General features: G+C 50.8%; 1 protein-coding gene across 10 annotated transcripts in view; it reads right to left on the bottom strand.

The window, feature by feature from the left end:
- SEMA4D (semaphorin 4D) overlaps positions 1-15,699 on the bottom strand; it is a 117,946-nt gene that overhangs the window by 13,629 nt on the left and 88,618 nt on the right. For 8 of the 10 annotated variants that reach the window (XM_009189084.4, XM_003911895.5, XM_009189085.4 and 5 more), the window contains 7 exons: positions 13,950-14,298; positions 12,084-12,229; positions 8,137-8,199; positions 5,586-5,684; positions 2,528-2,621; positions 1,387-1,500; positions 234-385 (listed from right to left, as the gene is read on the bottom strand). In XM_009189084.4, the coding sequence (XP_009187348.3) occupies positions 234-385; positions 1,387-1,500; positions 2,528-2,621; positions 5,586-5,684; positions 8,137-8,199; positions 12,084-12,229; positions 13,950-14,055 (774 nt within the window). In that variant the 5' untranslated portion in view covers positions 14,056-14,298. Of the gene's footprint in view, positions 1-233; positions 386-1,386; positions 1,501-2,527; positions 2,622-5,585; positions 5,685-8,136; positions 8,200-12,083; positions 12,230-13,949; positions 14,299-14,393; positions 15,393-15,699 lie in introns of those variants that run through there. The other 2 variants (XM_009189090.4, XM_021927864.2) reach the window with 2 other exon arrangements.

Here is a 15,699-nt window from a genome sequence, read left to right as displayed (position 1 = left end):
TAAAAGACAGAACCTCCTGAGAACAGGAGGCTAATGAGTCACACATGGGGGCCAGCATTCCCTCGGTCCCCATAACCACCAGAAATAAGATCCATTGAGAGCCGCATCTGAGGCCCAAGGGAATAAAGTGCTAGGGAAAGTGACATTTCAGACGAAGGTCAGGAGCCACCCATCATCCAGGCACACTACTGCCATGGCAGGGGCCAAGCGAAGCCAGGGTGCCTGGCACTCACCTTGCACACTCTTGCTATCCGTGGGATCAGCACCCTGAACACAAACTCGTACTCCACAGACACCTCTGTGAAGAAGAAGTAGACCCTGTCATCCTCGCCGTCGGGGCTGTCTGGGCTTTTTCGAATCACGTCGGCAAACACAAAACTAGGCTCTGCAGAGAGAGGACAGTGATTATCCCGGAACACAGAGCTGGGGGCCTGCCTGTACCCGCGAGGTCACGAGGCCAGCCTGCACTGCCTTGGGGGCCTGAGGGCTTCCCTGCAAGGATGTCTGGAGTGTGCACATGCCACAGCCCAAGCAGAAACTCCAGGGTCCGCAGATGATGACAGCACTGAGCCCACAGGGTGCCTTACCCCCACCTCCTCGGCCTCAGAGAGGTGCCCCTGGTGGTGGTTCTGCAGCACATCCCACCCAGGCCCACCCAAAGAACTGAGGCTGGGCCTCCTGACTGGAAGGCAGGGAGCCAGATCGTACCAGCATCCGAGACCTACGTAAGGTATGCATTTGCTGGTTTAAACAACACATGCTTCAAATCAACAAACTCTAACCACCAGATCCTGCCCCACCCCGAGGAATAGCCGAGTGTCCCTGAATCTTGGGTCTTGGGATCTGCCCTGAGGTCAAGAGGTTCAAAACCCAGGGCTCTACTGGCTGGCATCCACAAGAAAAGGCTCCATGAACAGCCACCAGCTTCTCCCTGCACATTGAAGACGGACATCGGACATGTGCCGCTGGCAGCAACAAGGCACCCAGAGCCCAACCGACCAGGCGCTAGACGCTGGGCCTGGAGGCAGGTCCCACACCAGTGTTGGCACCACACTTTAATATCACTCCAGAAATTACACCATGTCCCCATCTGATTAGTCTGAGTTTGCCATTTACTATCAGATTCTCACTTTTATGACAGTCTCCCAAATCCATTTTTGGGGGGTTGGTGGTGAGCTGTCTTAAGACAGTTAGCAGAGAGAACACCAAACAAGATGCCCTGGGACTCTGGCCATTGCTGGGCAGTTTGGGAAGTGTCCCCCACAAACACGGGCTGACATAAGCTGGGGGGCCCCCAGGGCTCAGAGACAGCAAAAGGAGAGATCAACGGGTGTGCGCTCATGAGGGGACATACACCTCCCACTAAGGTGCACTGCTCCTCCTTACCGTTCAGCCAAGGGATTGCGTATTCCGTCCTCAGAGGACTGTGGGAAGAATTTCGGGAGATGATGGGTTCACTTCCCAAAAAATTATACGACGTCCCCGAATAAAGTTCTCCATCTGCAGGGCCCCAGGAGAAAAGAGAAAAAGGGAACCAACCTCTCAGGCTATGGCACCAGCCCCGGGAAAAACATTCAATACAGTGTTTTCCTTTATAATCCAATTAAGTGTCCCCCCAGGGGAAGGGGAAAGACAGTCTACTCAACTTTTGGAGTGTCCTGTGTCTTCTAGTTATTTCTTTTTCGAGATGAGGTTTTTTTGTTTTGTTTTGTTTTGAGACAGAGTCTCACTCTGTCACCCAAGCTGGAGTGCAGTGGTGTGATCTCACTGCCACGTCCGCCTCCCAGTTCAAGTGATTCTCCCGCCTCAGTCTCCCAAGTAGCTTGGACTATAGGCGCACACCACCACGTCTGGCTAATTTTTATATTTTTTTGGTAGAGATGGGGTTTCACCCTGTTGGCCAGCTGGTCTCGAACTCTTGATCTCAAGTGATCCAAGCGTGAGCCACCGCACCTGGCTTAAGACGAGTTCTTGCTGTTTCCCAGGCTGGTCTCAAACTCCTATCCTCCTGCCTGAGCCTCCCGAGTAGCTAGGACCACAGGCGTGCTCTCACTTTGATGGGAATAATTTTATGCTCCATGTTCAGCTGCATTTTAAGAGTCATGGGGCAGTAAGTAAACATGAGCAAGTAATTCCCGTAGCCAGGAAAATGCTGGCAGATGCAACAGTGGGTGCACACGAGGCTATGACCACTTGCTCAGGGGTGCAAGACCACCGCAGACAGCATGTGGCTCGGTCAAATTCTTACTCTCAAACAGGAGCATTTGCTCAGCACGAGGGGATTATCCAAATGACATGAGCCAGCAATGGATACAAAGTGACATTTACCATGGAGGCTACTATCCTTGCAAACAATGAATTCAAAAGTTAAAGGGTCTATATAGTCACATGTGCCTTTTGTAAGGATAGCTCCCATTTAAACAAAGCCAAGAAAGACAGCACTTCAGAGAAGATTCAAATATCCCGTTTGGTAATTAACATGCCACTGTAATCTTCAGGGTGAAGGAACTGGAGGGGCAGGACTCACCAACCATGACGGATGTGTAGCTGTGCGCTGGGTCAAAGGGACATCTTCCTTTGCCATCTTCGTTTTTCCCCAGAAACTTAAAGGATGTTAAGTTCTACAATTGAATAAAAAGAAAGCACATCATCAGATGGCTGAATTTCTGTAGTAATACTGAGTCTTTGTACCATTTCATTTTACAAATTTGCTATTCTCAGAAGACTAACAGGGCCGAGCAGATGGGTGTAGAAGCTGTGGCCAAGCTTCTCAAGATCTCAGACCCTCAATTTACTCATCTGCAAAATGGAAATGGCAATGCTGATGGCTCTAGGGCTGGAAAGCCGCCAGGAGAAACCAAATACAGGACCTGCTCAGTATGTGATCGGAAGCCCATGAGCAGAATTTTAACATCAGTAAAGATGGCATTCTAAGCAGCTAGGTGACCCAATAAATAGGAAACAGAAAAACTTAAACGGGCAGAATCCCTACCTCACTCCACCCACCAAAACGCATTCTGGATGGATCAACGATCTGAATACTAAAAACAGAACCGCACTGTACTAAAACAAAGCAGTGGCTGGCGTTTCCATCTGGGGGTCATCTCTTTACCCAGCCAGAGTGCCCACAGCCACATGAGGAAAAAAATGCACAGAGCAAACCACAGAGAGAAGTGGAAAGTTCCACACAGGGAAATAACACGGCAAAGTTAAACAGGTGACGAACTGGGGGGAATGCCGACAGAATGGCAGATGAGGTGTCTCCATCCCTGAACATGTGAGAAGTGTGGACAAATGAGTGAGAAAGGGCATCCAGGACAAAAACAGGTAAAACCCAGCAAGTGACAGAAGAAACTCATCTGGACAGCACAGACGAGAGAGGGGCTGAGCCTGCCGGGAACCAGAGAGCACACAGAACACACATGGGGATGCCACTTGGCAGCCAATAGCCTGGGGATGCTGAAGAAGACAGGCAGGGCCCACCGCGGCGTGAGGGCACCCAGCACCTCTGCCGCAGGAGGCTGGCTGGAAACATGCTCTCGGAAGCAGAGCGGGAAGGCTCAGACCACGTGGAAGGCCACAGCTGACACCTCTGAAAGGCCGGTTAAAGCAGCATACGGTTCTTCACCTGTTAGGTTAGGGAATGTGAACCCCACTGGATGTGACCATTTATCATACCTTGAAAGGAGGTTTGGGGGCTGTTGGGAAAATCTGAACAGGGACTGGAGACAGGATGATACTGGGGAATGATTGAACATTTTCTTAGCTATAATGACAAAACTGGAGTTACATAAGAAAATGTCACTATTCTTACGAGATGCCTGTGAAGGCATTTGGGAGTCACGGGTCATAGTTCAGCAAGAACACATACGTGCACACACAGACACACATGTAGACACAGACATGCACAGGCACACAGACATGTGCACACACACACTCCCAATTGTGCAATCTAGGTTGCCAGGATACACAAGTGATACATCTTTTCTGCAGCTGCGAAAACTTTTATTAAAAATATTAGGAAAAATTGGTGGGGCATGGTGGCTCACGGCTGTAATCCCAGCACTTTGGGAGGCCGAGGCGGGTGGATCACCTGAGGTCAGGAGTTCGAGACCAGCCTGACCAACATGGAGAAACCCCATCTCTACTAAAAATACAAATTAGCCAGGCGTGGTGGTGCATGCCTGTAATCCCAGCTACTTGGGAGGCTGAGGCAGGAGAATCCCTTGACCCCGGAGATGGAGGTTGCAGTGAGCCAAGATCGTGCCATTCTACTCCAGCCTGGGCAACAAGAGTGAAACTCTGTCTCAAAAAAAAAAAAAAAAAAATTAGGAAAAATTATAGGTCTAAATTTAAACCAAATACAGTATCCTCTAACCTCAACAACTAACCTGTCTATAGAATGTAAGTTTAAATGACAGAACTTTAAGCTTCTGATTGAGTTTAGCCAGAAAAATCCTTTGTTGTGCAAAATGTTTCTGGTCCAACTGCACTTTGGGCACAAAAGCAAATACAAACGACTGTCTTTGAAGACTGAAGGTCTTACCATCCCCAAAGCACCCCCACCCCCTATCCGCTTTCGTTGCCAGCATCTGTGGTACAGGCAGCTGGGTAGACCCCGACTACGAATCTCACCCCAGACGTCTGTGTGCAAATACCAGGCTTCCTTATCTAGTCTCTAATGAGGCCATACGTTGTCTTGTCATTTATCTCTGACTCAAGATTGGAAAATATTTTAATTCCAATTAATTTAGGGTTCTAGCAAATGATGCTTTTCACTGTGGCATATTTTACATTTATCAGGACTCATTAAAATCCAGGGACACACAGTAGAAAATGTGCTTCATTTTCCATGTATTCCACTTATTTAAAAGGCTACTTCTCCCTCTCTTTCTGAGGATCATCACATTGCTCATCAGATTATCCGGAGAGAAAGGACCCCCACACAGCGGGAGGTGCCGGACACCAGGCTGGGCAGTCAAGGATGTGACCCGGTGAGGGACACAGGCCGGACTTGCTTCTTGAGGAGCTCGGCACACTTGACCGGCTGCCCCTCAGTGGGTGGACCCAGGAGTGGTTCAGTGAGCAAGCTGCACACCACAGTCGACCCAAAGGGTGGCTCCCACAGCCAGAGCACAGGTGCACCAACCGAGAACACACAAGCCAGGAGAAAGTCCTGACTTTTCCACCTGACCCAGATGCCCAGAGCTACCAGGCTGTCTGTCCTTCCCAGCACGCCCCCCCCCCCCATGGCATGTTCAGGCTGTCTGTCCTTCCCAGCACGCCCCTTCATGGCATGCTCTGCACTAGCACCAAGGGCTCCCAGCACCTTGAGCTGCACCCCAGGCCTCGCCCTTGGCCATGGACACCGAAACTTAGAGGAGCCAAGTGGGCTGTGTGCCCCTGACAGCAGCTGTACAAGGCTTTCAGAGGGGCCACAAGCTGCCTCTGTTTTCTGCAGCTGGCTCTGAGGAAATCCTATTGTTTTTTAGGGTGGAGACAGCTTTATGTCTGCTTTGAGCCCCCTTCTACTTTAACTGTTGACCAGGCTGGCGTGAGCACAGGGAGGTGCCCATCAGCCTTACCAGGTGGTCACAGGCCGGCTGGAATGCGTTGGTCCCACACACGTAAAGGGAAGTGGCACTGAGCGGCTGCAGCACCCGGATGTAGTTGAGGCACTCTGTCTGCAGGGAAGAGAAATGCACCATTAGCAACCGTCCAGCCCAGACGCCCTCCACTATTCAAACTGCTACCTCGTTCATCTCAGGGGCACAGACCCACATTCACCAACACCAGCTCACACGTGGCCCCAGGCCAATGAGACATGTGTGCATTCTCAGCCTTGTCTTGTCATCTAGACCCTCTGCAGCTCCTCTTCACACACTGGCCTGTTCCCGTACAGTGGGAGGTTCACTGAGACCCCAACCCCACCCCTAGGCAAACCTAAAGCTGAAACTGGCCTGAGTAATTGTGTCCCTGCAGTGTCCACAGGCTGTTCAGGTGCCAAGCAGGATTTTGTTTCAGTCCCTAATTGATACTCAGCAAAGATGTGGTGACTAAAAAAAAAACTCAATGAATGCTTACCTCAAATCTTACTGGGACACCCACTGTTGAGAGCAATATATTTTACTCTCGCTAAGTACACGGACCACTTGTTCTGTTGCCAGGCCTGGAGCAGTGTCTACCCTACAGAATTTCCTCTTTGTTTCTGGAGACCCCACCCTGCCTCCCACTTTCACAGAACTAGGAACAGTGATTCCAGGTCTACCCAACCCAGGGTCCCAGTCCAGCCCCCAGGGGAGAGGCTAAACTAGGAGAGCCTGGAGCCCGGCTTGGCATCAGAAAGGCCCAAGCAGGAAAACAAAGATACCATTTCAGAACTCACTATTTTAAGCTAAAAGTACTTGCATTACATGTGCTATATAGTCTGAAATTATCCCAGATTAGGAGATCTCTTTTTGCTTGACTGTTTTTTAAAGTGGTTGGAAGTAATTCACTATTCACCCCAATGCACCTGCACACCCCCGGAAACAGGAGCTACACTGCGCTGCCTGCTTTTCCTCTCATTTCCTAAACTAACTTTGGATTTAGAGACAAACACTTCAGTGCAAGTGTTTGGCATTTTGCTAAGGAAGTTTAGCAAAGACTTCCTTGGGTTTTCTTTCTTTTCTTGCCGTTAACTCAGCTTGTCTTGACCGTCACTAGGGAAGACTGCCCAGCGCCACGTAGGGACATGACGGCTCAGAGGGTGGCGAGGACAACCTAGAGCTGCGGACGGGAACGAGCACTTGGTCCAGGGCTCCCTAAATGAGCACCACACCAAGGGACCTGAGGGACCAAAGGGACGGACGTGTGCCAAGAATCCAAAAGTCCCAGTGATAGAGAAAGGAGCCAGAGAAAGTCTAGGCAGACAGGGGCAGGTCCCTGGCAAAACCCCACCTGCGAGTCAAAAAGCCTAAAACCTGCGGCCCAGTGAGAACTTCTATCCCTGTTTTCCCGCTCTCTCCTGGTTGATTCTTTCTGAATAATGTCTTTTTACAATCAAATGTTGCCTTTTCCAAAACTACCTACAGCCTACCCTGCCCCTCATCCTGTGCCTATAAAGACCCCAGACTCAGCTGGTAAAGAAGAGAAGGTGCTGGACTAGAGAGAGGCGACTTGACTTCAGAGGGATGGCTGGACTTTGGAGAAATGGCTTAACTTTGGAGAAGAGCTGGCCAGAGCCAGCCAGACTTCAGGGAAGATTCTTTGCTCGTTCCGTTCCCTCTCCAGCTCCCCTCTCTGCTGACAGCCACTTCCATCACTAAACAAAATTATCTGACTCCACCATCATTCAAGTGTCCACGCGACCTCATTCTTCTTGGATGCTGGACAAGAGCTCAGGACCCTGAGTGTGTGTACCCAAATAAGACTGTCATACTGGCCCTTCGCCCTCACTGGCAGCCCTCACATGTCCCATGCAATGAGGCAAGTGGCCCACTGAGCTGATAACACGCCACTGTCCATGGAGAGCAGAGATAAAAGAGCACTGTAACACGCCCTCTGGGGTTGGCGGGGGTCACAGGCACCCCACCCTGGGTGCCACCAGCAGGGCCCACACAAAGCCTGCTCCTGCTGGCACCCAAAACAGCTGGCCAGATCCCACACTCGCTCGCTCACGTGCTCCCTCCTGCAAGAGGTTGAGCACAGCAGGCTGAATAAATGGGGGACCTCTGTCGCAAGTCCAATGAAGGGGTTGAGAAAAACTGCGCGACTAGCAACTCCTCCAAACCAAGGCCCCTGGGTGCAGGGAAGCAGAACAAACCCTGAATTGCTACACCATTCACCAGTGGGCTTCAGAAGTCGTGTTCTGTAGTCAAAGTTTCAGGCTATCTGAATACATTCAATTCATATAAACTTTTAAAAAGTATTTCTCAAAGGCCAGCTACGTTTGGCACCTGATTTGAGAAACCCAGTCCCGATACTCAGGAATAGAGGGATAAGCGCCAAGATGCATCACAACAAAACCAAGCCCAGCAGAACGAACAGAGCCTGGAGAAAAGGCAGGCCTGCACTGCAGGAATCCTGGCATTCAGTAGATTAAACCAACCAAGAAATACTTGAGTGGGATTTTCTGTAGCTTGCAAAAGAAATTACCTGTTTTGATTTCCCCTTTTCTGCACATTTGGCTTTTTTGTCTTCGGAGACCTTCCAATACACCTGTTGGGAGAGAGTCCACTTCAGTGCATATTCTTTTAAAGAGATACTAGTATGAAAACGCACACATTTAAAAGCACATGATAGAGTTTAGAGCCTAGAGGTTTCTCCTGAGAGGATCAATTCTCAGACTGCAAAGCAAGTTCAGAGAGCAGGGGAGCGGCCTGGGCCCTTCAGAACATCCTCACTGTGATCCCTACCCTGAAACCCGTGGAGTCTGGAAAACCAGCTCCAAAATTTCCATCACTCACCATAAAACAGCAGCAAAAACCAAGCTAGTGAAAGTGGAGAAAATAAAACTGTCAAAAACCTAAACCGTAAGTATTTTCAAACATCAAAGTGCGCTTTTTTTTTTGATAATACTTACGGTTTAGGTTTTTGCCTGTTCTCCCTTGCTGGGGTGCAGTGGCGCAATCTCGGCTCACTGCAAGCCCCGCCTCCCAGGTTCACGCCATTCTTCTCCTGCCTCAGCCTCCCAAGTAGCTGGGACTACAGGCGCCCGCCACCTCGCCCGGCTAGTTTTTTGTATTTTTAGTAGAGACGGGGTTCCACCGTGTTAGCCAGGATGGTCTCGATCTCCTGACCTCATGATCCGCCCACCTTGGCCTCCCAAAGTACTGGGATTACAGGCGTGAGCCACCATGCTCAGACCCAAAGTGGGCTTTTTTCCACTCATTCAAAGTGACTCTACAGGCCAGGTGTGGTGGCTCACACCTGTGATCCCAGCACTTTGGGAGGCTGAGGCAGGCGGATCATCTGAGGTCAGGAGTTCGAGACCAGCCTGGCCAACATGGTGAAACTCCATCTTTACTAAAAATACAAAAATTATTTGGGAGTGGTGGCAGGCGCCTGTAATCCCAGCTACTCAGGAGGCTGAGGCAGGAGAATCTCTTGAACTCAGGAGGCAAAGGTTGCAGTGAGCTGAGATTGCACCACTGCACTCCAGCCTTATGTGCCTAGGCAACAGAGTGAGACTCCATCTCAAAAAAAAAAAAAAGTGACTCTACAGTCCATTAAAAAAAAAAAAGCCTCAATATTCACTGTATCAGTGGAAAGGGAGAATTACAACTCCTTAAACTTGCATGTCAGCAGCAGGAGGAAGTGATGAACTAACACCACCAGCTCAGCTCAGGCACCATCTTAGTAAATCCACTAAGTTTGAAAGAAGAGGATCTTAGTAAGATCCATGGCTTGAAAGAAGAGGTTCCTACCACCTCTTCTTTCAAACCAGGGACAATTCGTGATCACAAACTGCCAGGGGGTGGGGGTCTTAGCCCATTGCCCTCCAAAGCCCCCACAGGATAGAAAGACAAAAGGAAAAGAACAGAGCCTTCTATATCTATCCCTGCCTCACCTTCCACAAAATGCCCCATCTCTCTCTGTGATGTTCCATAACGAATGCAAAAGAAACCAGTAACCATACATTTTTCTCCACCAAGAGGCTTGTAGCGGGTGTCAGGACTCAGAGGTTAGGAAGCACACAGGGCTTCTAGGAGGGACAGTATGAGGAGAGGAACCCCACTTTAGGTTTCTAACTAACTCAGTGGCTTCCTGCACAGTACCCAGGCACAGTACACAGTATTAAGGGAGTGTCATTTCATAGCAATGGAAGTCCTGATAGGGGCACACAAAAGCAGAACAGAGTCCCATTTAAAATAGCAACTTCCTTCAGCATTTAAAGTACACATGATTTCATCAACTCACAGGAAATGCATAAGGACAAGGGAACGTACACTTCAATAGACCCTTGATCATGTTTGCAGGGATTTTCACTGATGGGGGTCCCTTTATTTTTTCTTTTAAGTATAAGAGGTCCCCAAGCCTCTTTCCAACCCTGACGGACCACCATGGTGTCATTAACAGAGCAATGGCTGGCTGTCACTGAACACCTGTGGGGCCAGCACAAACACACTGTCCACAATTCCCCCAAGACTGAGTGTGAGTCTGTGTGGTCAGGAAGGCGCTCAGAGGAAGAGAATTTAACAGACACGCGAAGAGTAAGAGCTGAGTGAGGTGAGACCACCACATCCTTCTGCTCAGAGTGCCTCACAGTGCTAAATACTTTGTTTTTGGTTTTTTGAGACAGGGTCTCGCTCTGTTGCCCAGGCTGGACTGCAGTGGCATGATCTCAGCTCACTGCAGCCTCGACCTCCTGGGCTCAGGTGATCCTCCCACTTCAGACTCCCAAGCACCTCAGACTCCCAAGCAGCAGACTCCCAAGATCTGAGCCACTACGCCTGGCTATTTTTTGTAGTTTTTGTAGAGACGGGTTTCGCCGTGTTGCCCAGGCTGGTCTCGAACTCTTGAGCTCAAGTAATCCGTCTACCTCGGCCTCCCTACAGTGTTAGGATTACAAGGGTGACTCACAGCACCCAGCCAAATACTTGTTTTCAGAGCATAATGCTCAGAGCTCATTTATGTGTCAAACAGAAATTGAGAAATAAGCTAGACCCTGGAGAAGAAAACAAAAAGCGATCTGGGCAGAAAATGGCCAACAAGAACCTGGAACAGATTCCAGAGAGCGAGAAAACGATCCCACACCGCGAGGTCTCAGGAGCCAACCCAAACAGGCTGCTGTTGGCCGTGGATGCGACAATTTGAGCATGCAGCAGAGATTTCACTGCGATGGGTCAAAGCAGAGCAAGTATGTTTAAATCTATGACTTCACTGTGACACGAAAAATCAATCAAAAAACTCATTCTTGCCCTTCAGAGGGGAAACCGACTCATTAACTCATTGAAAACTGGTAAACAAAGGCAAAGATTCCAAGCATCGATTCTGCATTTCCCAAAGGAACTGGGACCTCTACGGACCAAAAAAGCTGGTGATGGGCACTTCCCCTTTTATCCGATTTCCAGCTAGCAAGTGGAGAAAGAGAGGCAGCATCAGAATATTGCGTTTTGCAATCTTTGATGAGAAGAGGATCTAGATTTCGATGGTGAAAGGCCCCTGAGACTCAGGAGGAGGAACACCTGCCTCCATGGAGAAGCCCGCCTCTCATGGCCTCGAGTGGGGTGAGCCTGGACCTGAAACCCAGCTGGGGATGTGAAGACAGAGGTGCATGCTATAGATACCGTGAGTGGAGCTGGGTGTGGTGGCACATACTTATATTCCCAGCAACTCAGGAGGCTGAGGCAAGAGGATCACTTGAGCCCAGGAATTTGAGGCCACAGTGAGCTACAATCAAATTTTAAATTCAGTTTGATTTAAAAAAAATGTTTAAAGACACTGAGGACTCAGGAGCAATGTGAAGGGTGGGACACGGGATGGGGTGTGCAGAGTAGCTTTCTCAGGAAGGAAACCGAGGCTGGCTCCTAGAAGCGGAGACTGAATGGACAGGGTGACCAGCTGCAATGGATTGGGACAGTCTGGTTGCAACCTGCTTCAAACTAAACATTCGAACCAACTAAACAAGCATCACCCACAAGAGAGTCGGTGAAATATGAACACTGGCCGAATGGATGATGACGTAAATTTTGGAGAAGCTATTTTTGGTTATTTGCACGACAAGGGGCCCTTTCTGATAAGAGATACCCAGATGAAGAATGTGGTGTCGGGATCTGCCTCAATGCCCCAGGAGGTGGAGGGCACTGTGGGCAGGACTGAACACCTGGCCTTGCATAAGTTGCAGTGGGTACAGGGTTCATGGAGTAGCTGTCTCTGCTCATAAGTACGTTTGAGATTTCTTCAGAATAAAAAGTTCAAAAACAAAAAAAATAAGGTGGTCCCTGGGTGAACTGCTGGTGGACACCCAAACATGGGGCTGCATGGTCACAGCTACAGGACAGAGGCTCCAGGTAAGTCAGCCCCCAGTCCCACGGTGGGGCCAGGAGAGGCTGCCCACTCAAGCCAGGCTGTGTGGACATGCAGGGGAGCCCAGGACGTACCTCATGCTGCTTCTCGGAGATGTTGAGTGCGTTCACAGCGAAGACCGCCTCCCGGGCGCCTATGTACAAGGTGTCCTTGTCCTCGCTCAGCAGCAAGGCTGAGTAGTTGTAGATGTCCGGCTCGTGAAACTGCACCAGGCGCACCTCTGGGATGCAAGGGCAGGGTCAGAGCGGGAGGAAGAAAAGAGCGATGGAATCGTTTTTAAACCTGGGCACATCCTAGGTCCCGGTCTCAGTGACAATGAGCACATCTGGGTGTAGTCATGTCTCGGAGGCCACGTGTTGCTGCAACAGGCACTGCTGCAGTGGAGGCGGCCTCAGTCAACAGCAGACCCACAGTGCAGCCATCAAGTGTGCACACGGGAACCACAGCCCGAGCTCGAGCCCGGAGCTAGTGTGCTCACTTTGAGACTGTGAGTCGGACATCCCTTCCTGCTCCCTCAGATCCCACAGAGTCCCAAACCCTGCTCTGCCAGGTGCTTCCTGTGATGGCTCCCACCCTCTGCCCACCCAACTCTGGTCTACATGCCTTGTCATCCACAGATGAGGTGTACAGGAATACAATGATTTAGGATTTTCTTATTCAGAAAAAGAATGTTTTACTTCAAAATCTTTACAAAATTTCTTTTGGAGAATATATCCATCAACCCACGCAATTCTCAGTGGTCACCACCACCAACTTATAGACAGAGAAACAAGCGACGTCTCTTTGCTTATTAGGTTACTGTATCAATAGCTACTTAGGAATATGAAGATTTGAGCAATAGCTGCTTAAGAATAATATACATGTATCGGCATTATTTTTTTTAGGACCTGTTTCTTCAACTGTCTTGACAATAATTTGAGCATTCTGACCTTGGCTTTTTACATATTACCAAGAGTCTGTTTTATTTAAGAGTCAGGTGGGCCAGGTGTGGTGGCGGGCACCTGTAGCCCCAGAACTTTGGGAGGCCAAGGTGGGAGGATTGCTTGCGTCCAGGAGATCGAGGCTGCAGTAAGCTATGACGGTCCCACTGCACTCTAGCCTAGGCAACAGAGCTAGACCCTGACTTCGAGAAAAAACAAAGAGAGTCAGGTGTTCATGCTTTCTGTTCTAATTTTCCCATGTGGAAGAGAGATGCACACAGGCAGCAGGTCCTCTCTTGGCACAACAGTGGCCTATATTGCTGACAGCTCTTAGCCGCCTGCAAGCAACACCTTAATAAGCTCTCACTCCACTGAGTCAGAAACCCGGGTCCCCAGACACATCCCCCAAGAGAAGAAACAACTAAAACAAAAACTAAACAGCAGCAAAGGAAAGTAGCTGGCATGAGGCTCAGCTGCATATAGGACCAGCGTCCTCATGATGCCCCACTGTTCTCAGGCGCCTGGGCAGACACTCAGAGGGGCAGGTGCTTTGGCAGCACACCGCAAATGTTACCAGGTACGAGGGAGGGAAGCTTCCTGTCAGGGGCCCTCAAATTCAGAAACCAAATCAGGAGGTCTGCAAGAGCCCTGCTGAGTATCTACAGTTGTCACAGCCTCTCCCTTAGATCAGCTGCATAGGCCTGTCTGCTCAAAGTTCTTAGAGCAGAGAATCCAACAGATCACATGCCAGCATCCTCAGCCACCTGCCTCAGCATCCCAGGAAATGGAGTCCCTGTCCTGTCCCCAGCCACCCACCTCAGCATCCTGGGCAGTGGGGTCCCCGTCCCATCCCCAGCCACCTGCCTCCACATCCCAGGAAGTGGGGTCCCCATCCCGTCCCCAGCCACTCACCTCAGCATCTCAGGAAGTGGGGTCCCTGTCCCACCCCAGCCTCAGCACCCCAGGCAGTGAGGTTCCCCATCCTATGCCATCAGCACCCCTGCAGGCTTCATCGCTCACCTCTGTGCTCCCAGGTGATCCGGGGTATGGGTGCAAAAGCCATCGCTGTCCCAAACATCACTGCAAGGGCCATGAGCAGCCCCCTAATAGGGATGCACATCCTCATCAGGTAGGGGCGACCCCAGGGGGTTCAGCAGCAAAGGCTCACGGCAGCAGGTGGCCGGGAAAGTGTGCTATTGCAGATGTGGCTCAGCGCCCTAGGACCAGGGCCAGCAGCACAGCCTGGAGCTGGTGAACAGCGCGGTCCCTGAGAATCCACATTTCCCAGTTCTCCAGGAGAGGAGGGGTCGCTCTCACCACTGCAGTGCCAAAGTCCACTGGATACTTCTTCAGGGCCTCAGAAGAAATGCTGGAAGGACATGAGAAAGAAGAGACAGGACCCGTGGTGAGTGATGACCCGCTTCTCACCGCTCTGTAGCCCCTCTGCTTGCCCTGGGTCCGCACCCGGGTCCATCTGCTGAGGAACATGGAAGGCGGCGGGGGACAAAGAGGGTCTTAGAAGTGGACAGCCCACACGGACACAGGAAAGTGAAGCCGGGGTCTTCAGGAGTCAGTGCTTCCCCCTCCTCCAGCTCCCAGCCCAGAACGCGGAGAGACACACGGAGGGGACCTGGTGTGGGACACCCAGCAGACACACATGGCCGGCTGGCTGCCCAGCTTCCTTCCTGTGTGGCTGCTGTGTCCAGCTGGTAATGAGATGAAAATGAAGGAAGAGAACTCAGGTTTCAGTTTCCCTTAGAGACTCTGCCTTTGTAACGCTCAGTGAGGAAATGGCCAGAAAAACCAGAGGCTGCAGAGAGAGTTAAGATATACATGTGAGTGCACACGCATGCACACACACAACATATGCACACACATGTGCGCACACACATGCACGGATGTACACCTGTACAAACACACGCACGTGAGGCCTCACCATGCAGGAGTGTCTGACCTCCTGCCCCAAATGGGGCCCTGCTGGCTCTTCCAGTCTCACTTAAAGAAGTCTGTGCACCACAGAAACGGTGGTGACGCACTCGGATTTGCCCAGGAAGAAGCAGCCCTTAGTAAAAGAACAGGCTTAACGCTGCTTAGTGAAACCGTGGAGCTGGTGGTGGAGGAGGTGTGCACAGGCCTCCTGGCCCCATCTCTCATGTCCCCAACTTTCTCTGATGACTGCATGGCTCCTGTTCTGGTATACCTTTGCTGGTCCCCACAGCCTAACCCGCCACAGGACTGGCCCAAGGGGGTCTAGCACCTTGATCTGGGGCCATCTGCACCCCTGGGTTCACTCTATGAGAAAGTCCTGAGCTAGGCCCAGTGACTGGGCACTTTCACATTACACTTCTGTAAAAAGTTCACTCACAACAGCACCCTGGGACCCCTGAGTCCCTTGCTCCCCCTTCTATCCAGGAGTCCTGTGAGGGTCATGGAACAACCACACCTCTGAGCTCCAGACTCCAGAACCCCACTCCTCCCCACCACCTCTACATGCCACCTTCCACACCCAGCCAGACACAGCCGAAACGGAACCTCACTCTGCTTCCAGCCAATTCCTGCAGTCCGTGTCCTCACCTAAAAAAAGCACCAGCAGTCAGGGACCAACCGCATCTACCTCTAACCCCATCCCCACCCCCAAGCCATAGATGGTGCTGCTGCTCAGCCTCAAATGCATCTGGGGCTTGTCTCCTCCTGTCCATCTCCACCACCATCACTCATCTGAGCAATGCTCACCTCTCATCCTGGCATCTTCAGCAGCCTCCTACTCCCT

Source organism: Papio anubis, chromosome 13 (assembly GCF_008728515.1).
Source record: "Papio anubis isolate 15944 chromosome 13, Panubis1.0, whole genome shotgun sequence".
In the NCBI taxonomy this organism is placed as follows: Eukaryota; Metazoa; Chordata; class Mammalia; order Primates; family Cercopithecidae; genus Papio; species Papio anubis.
This window is presented reverse-complemented; position numbering and strand designations above follow the sequence as displayed.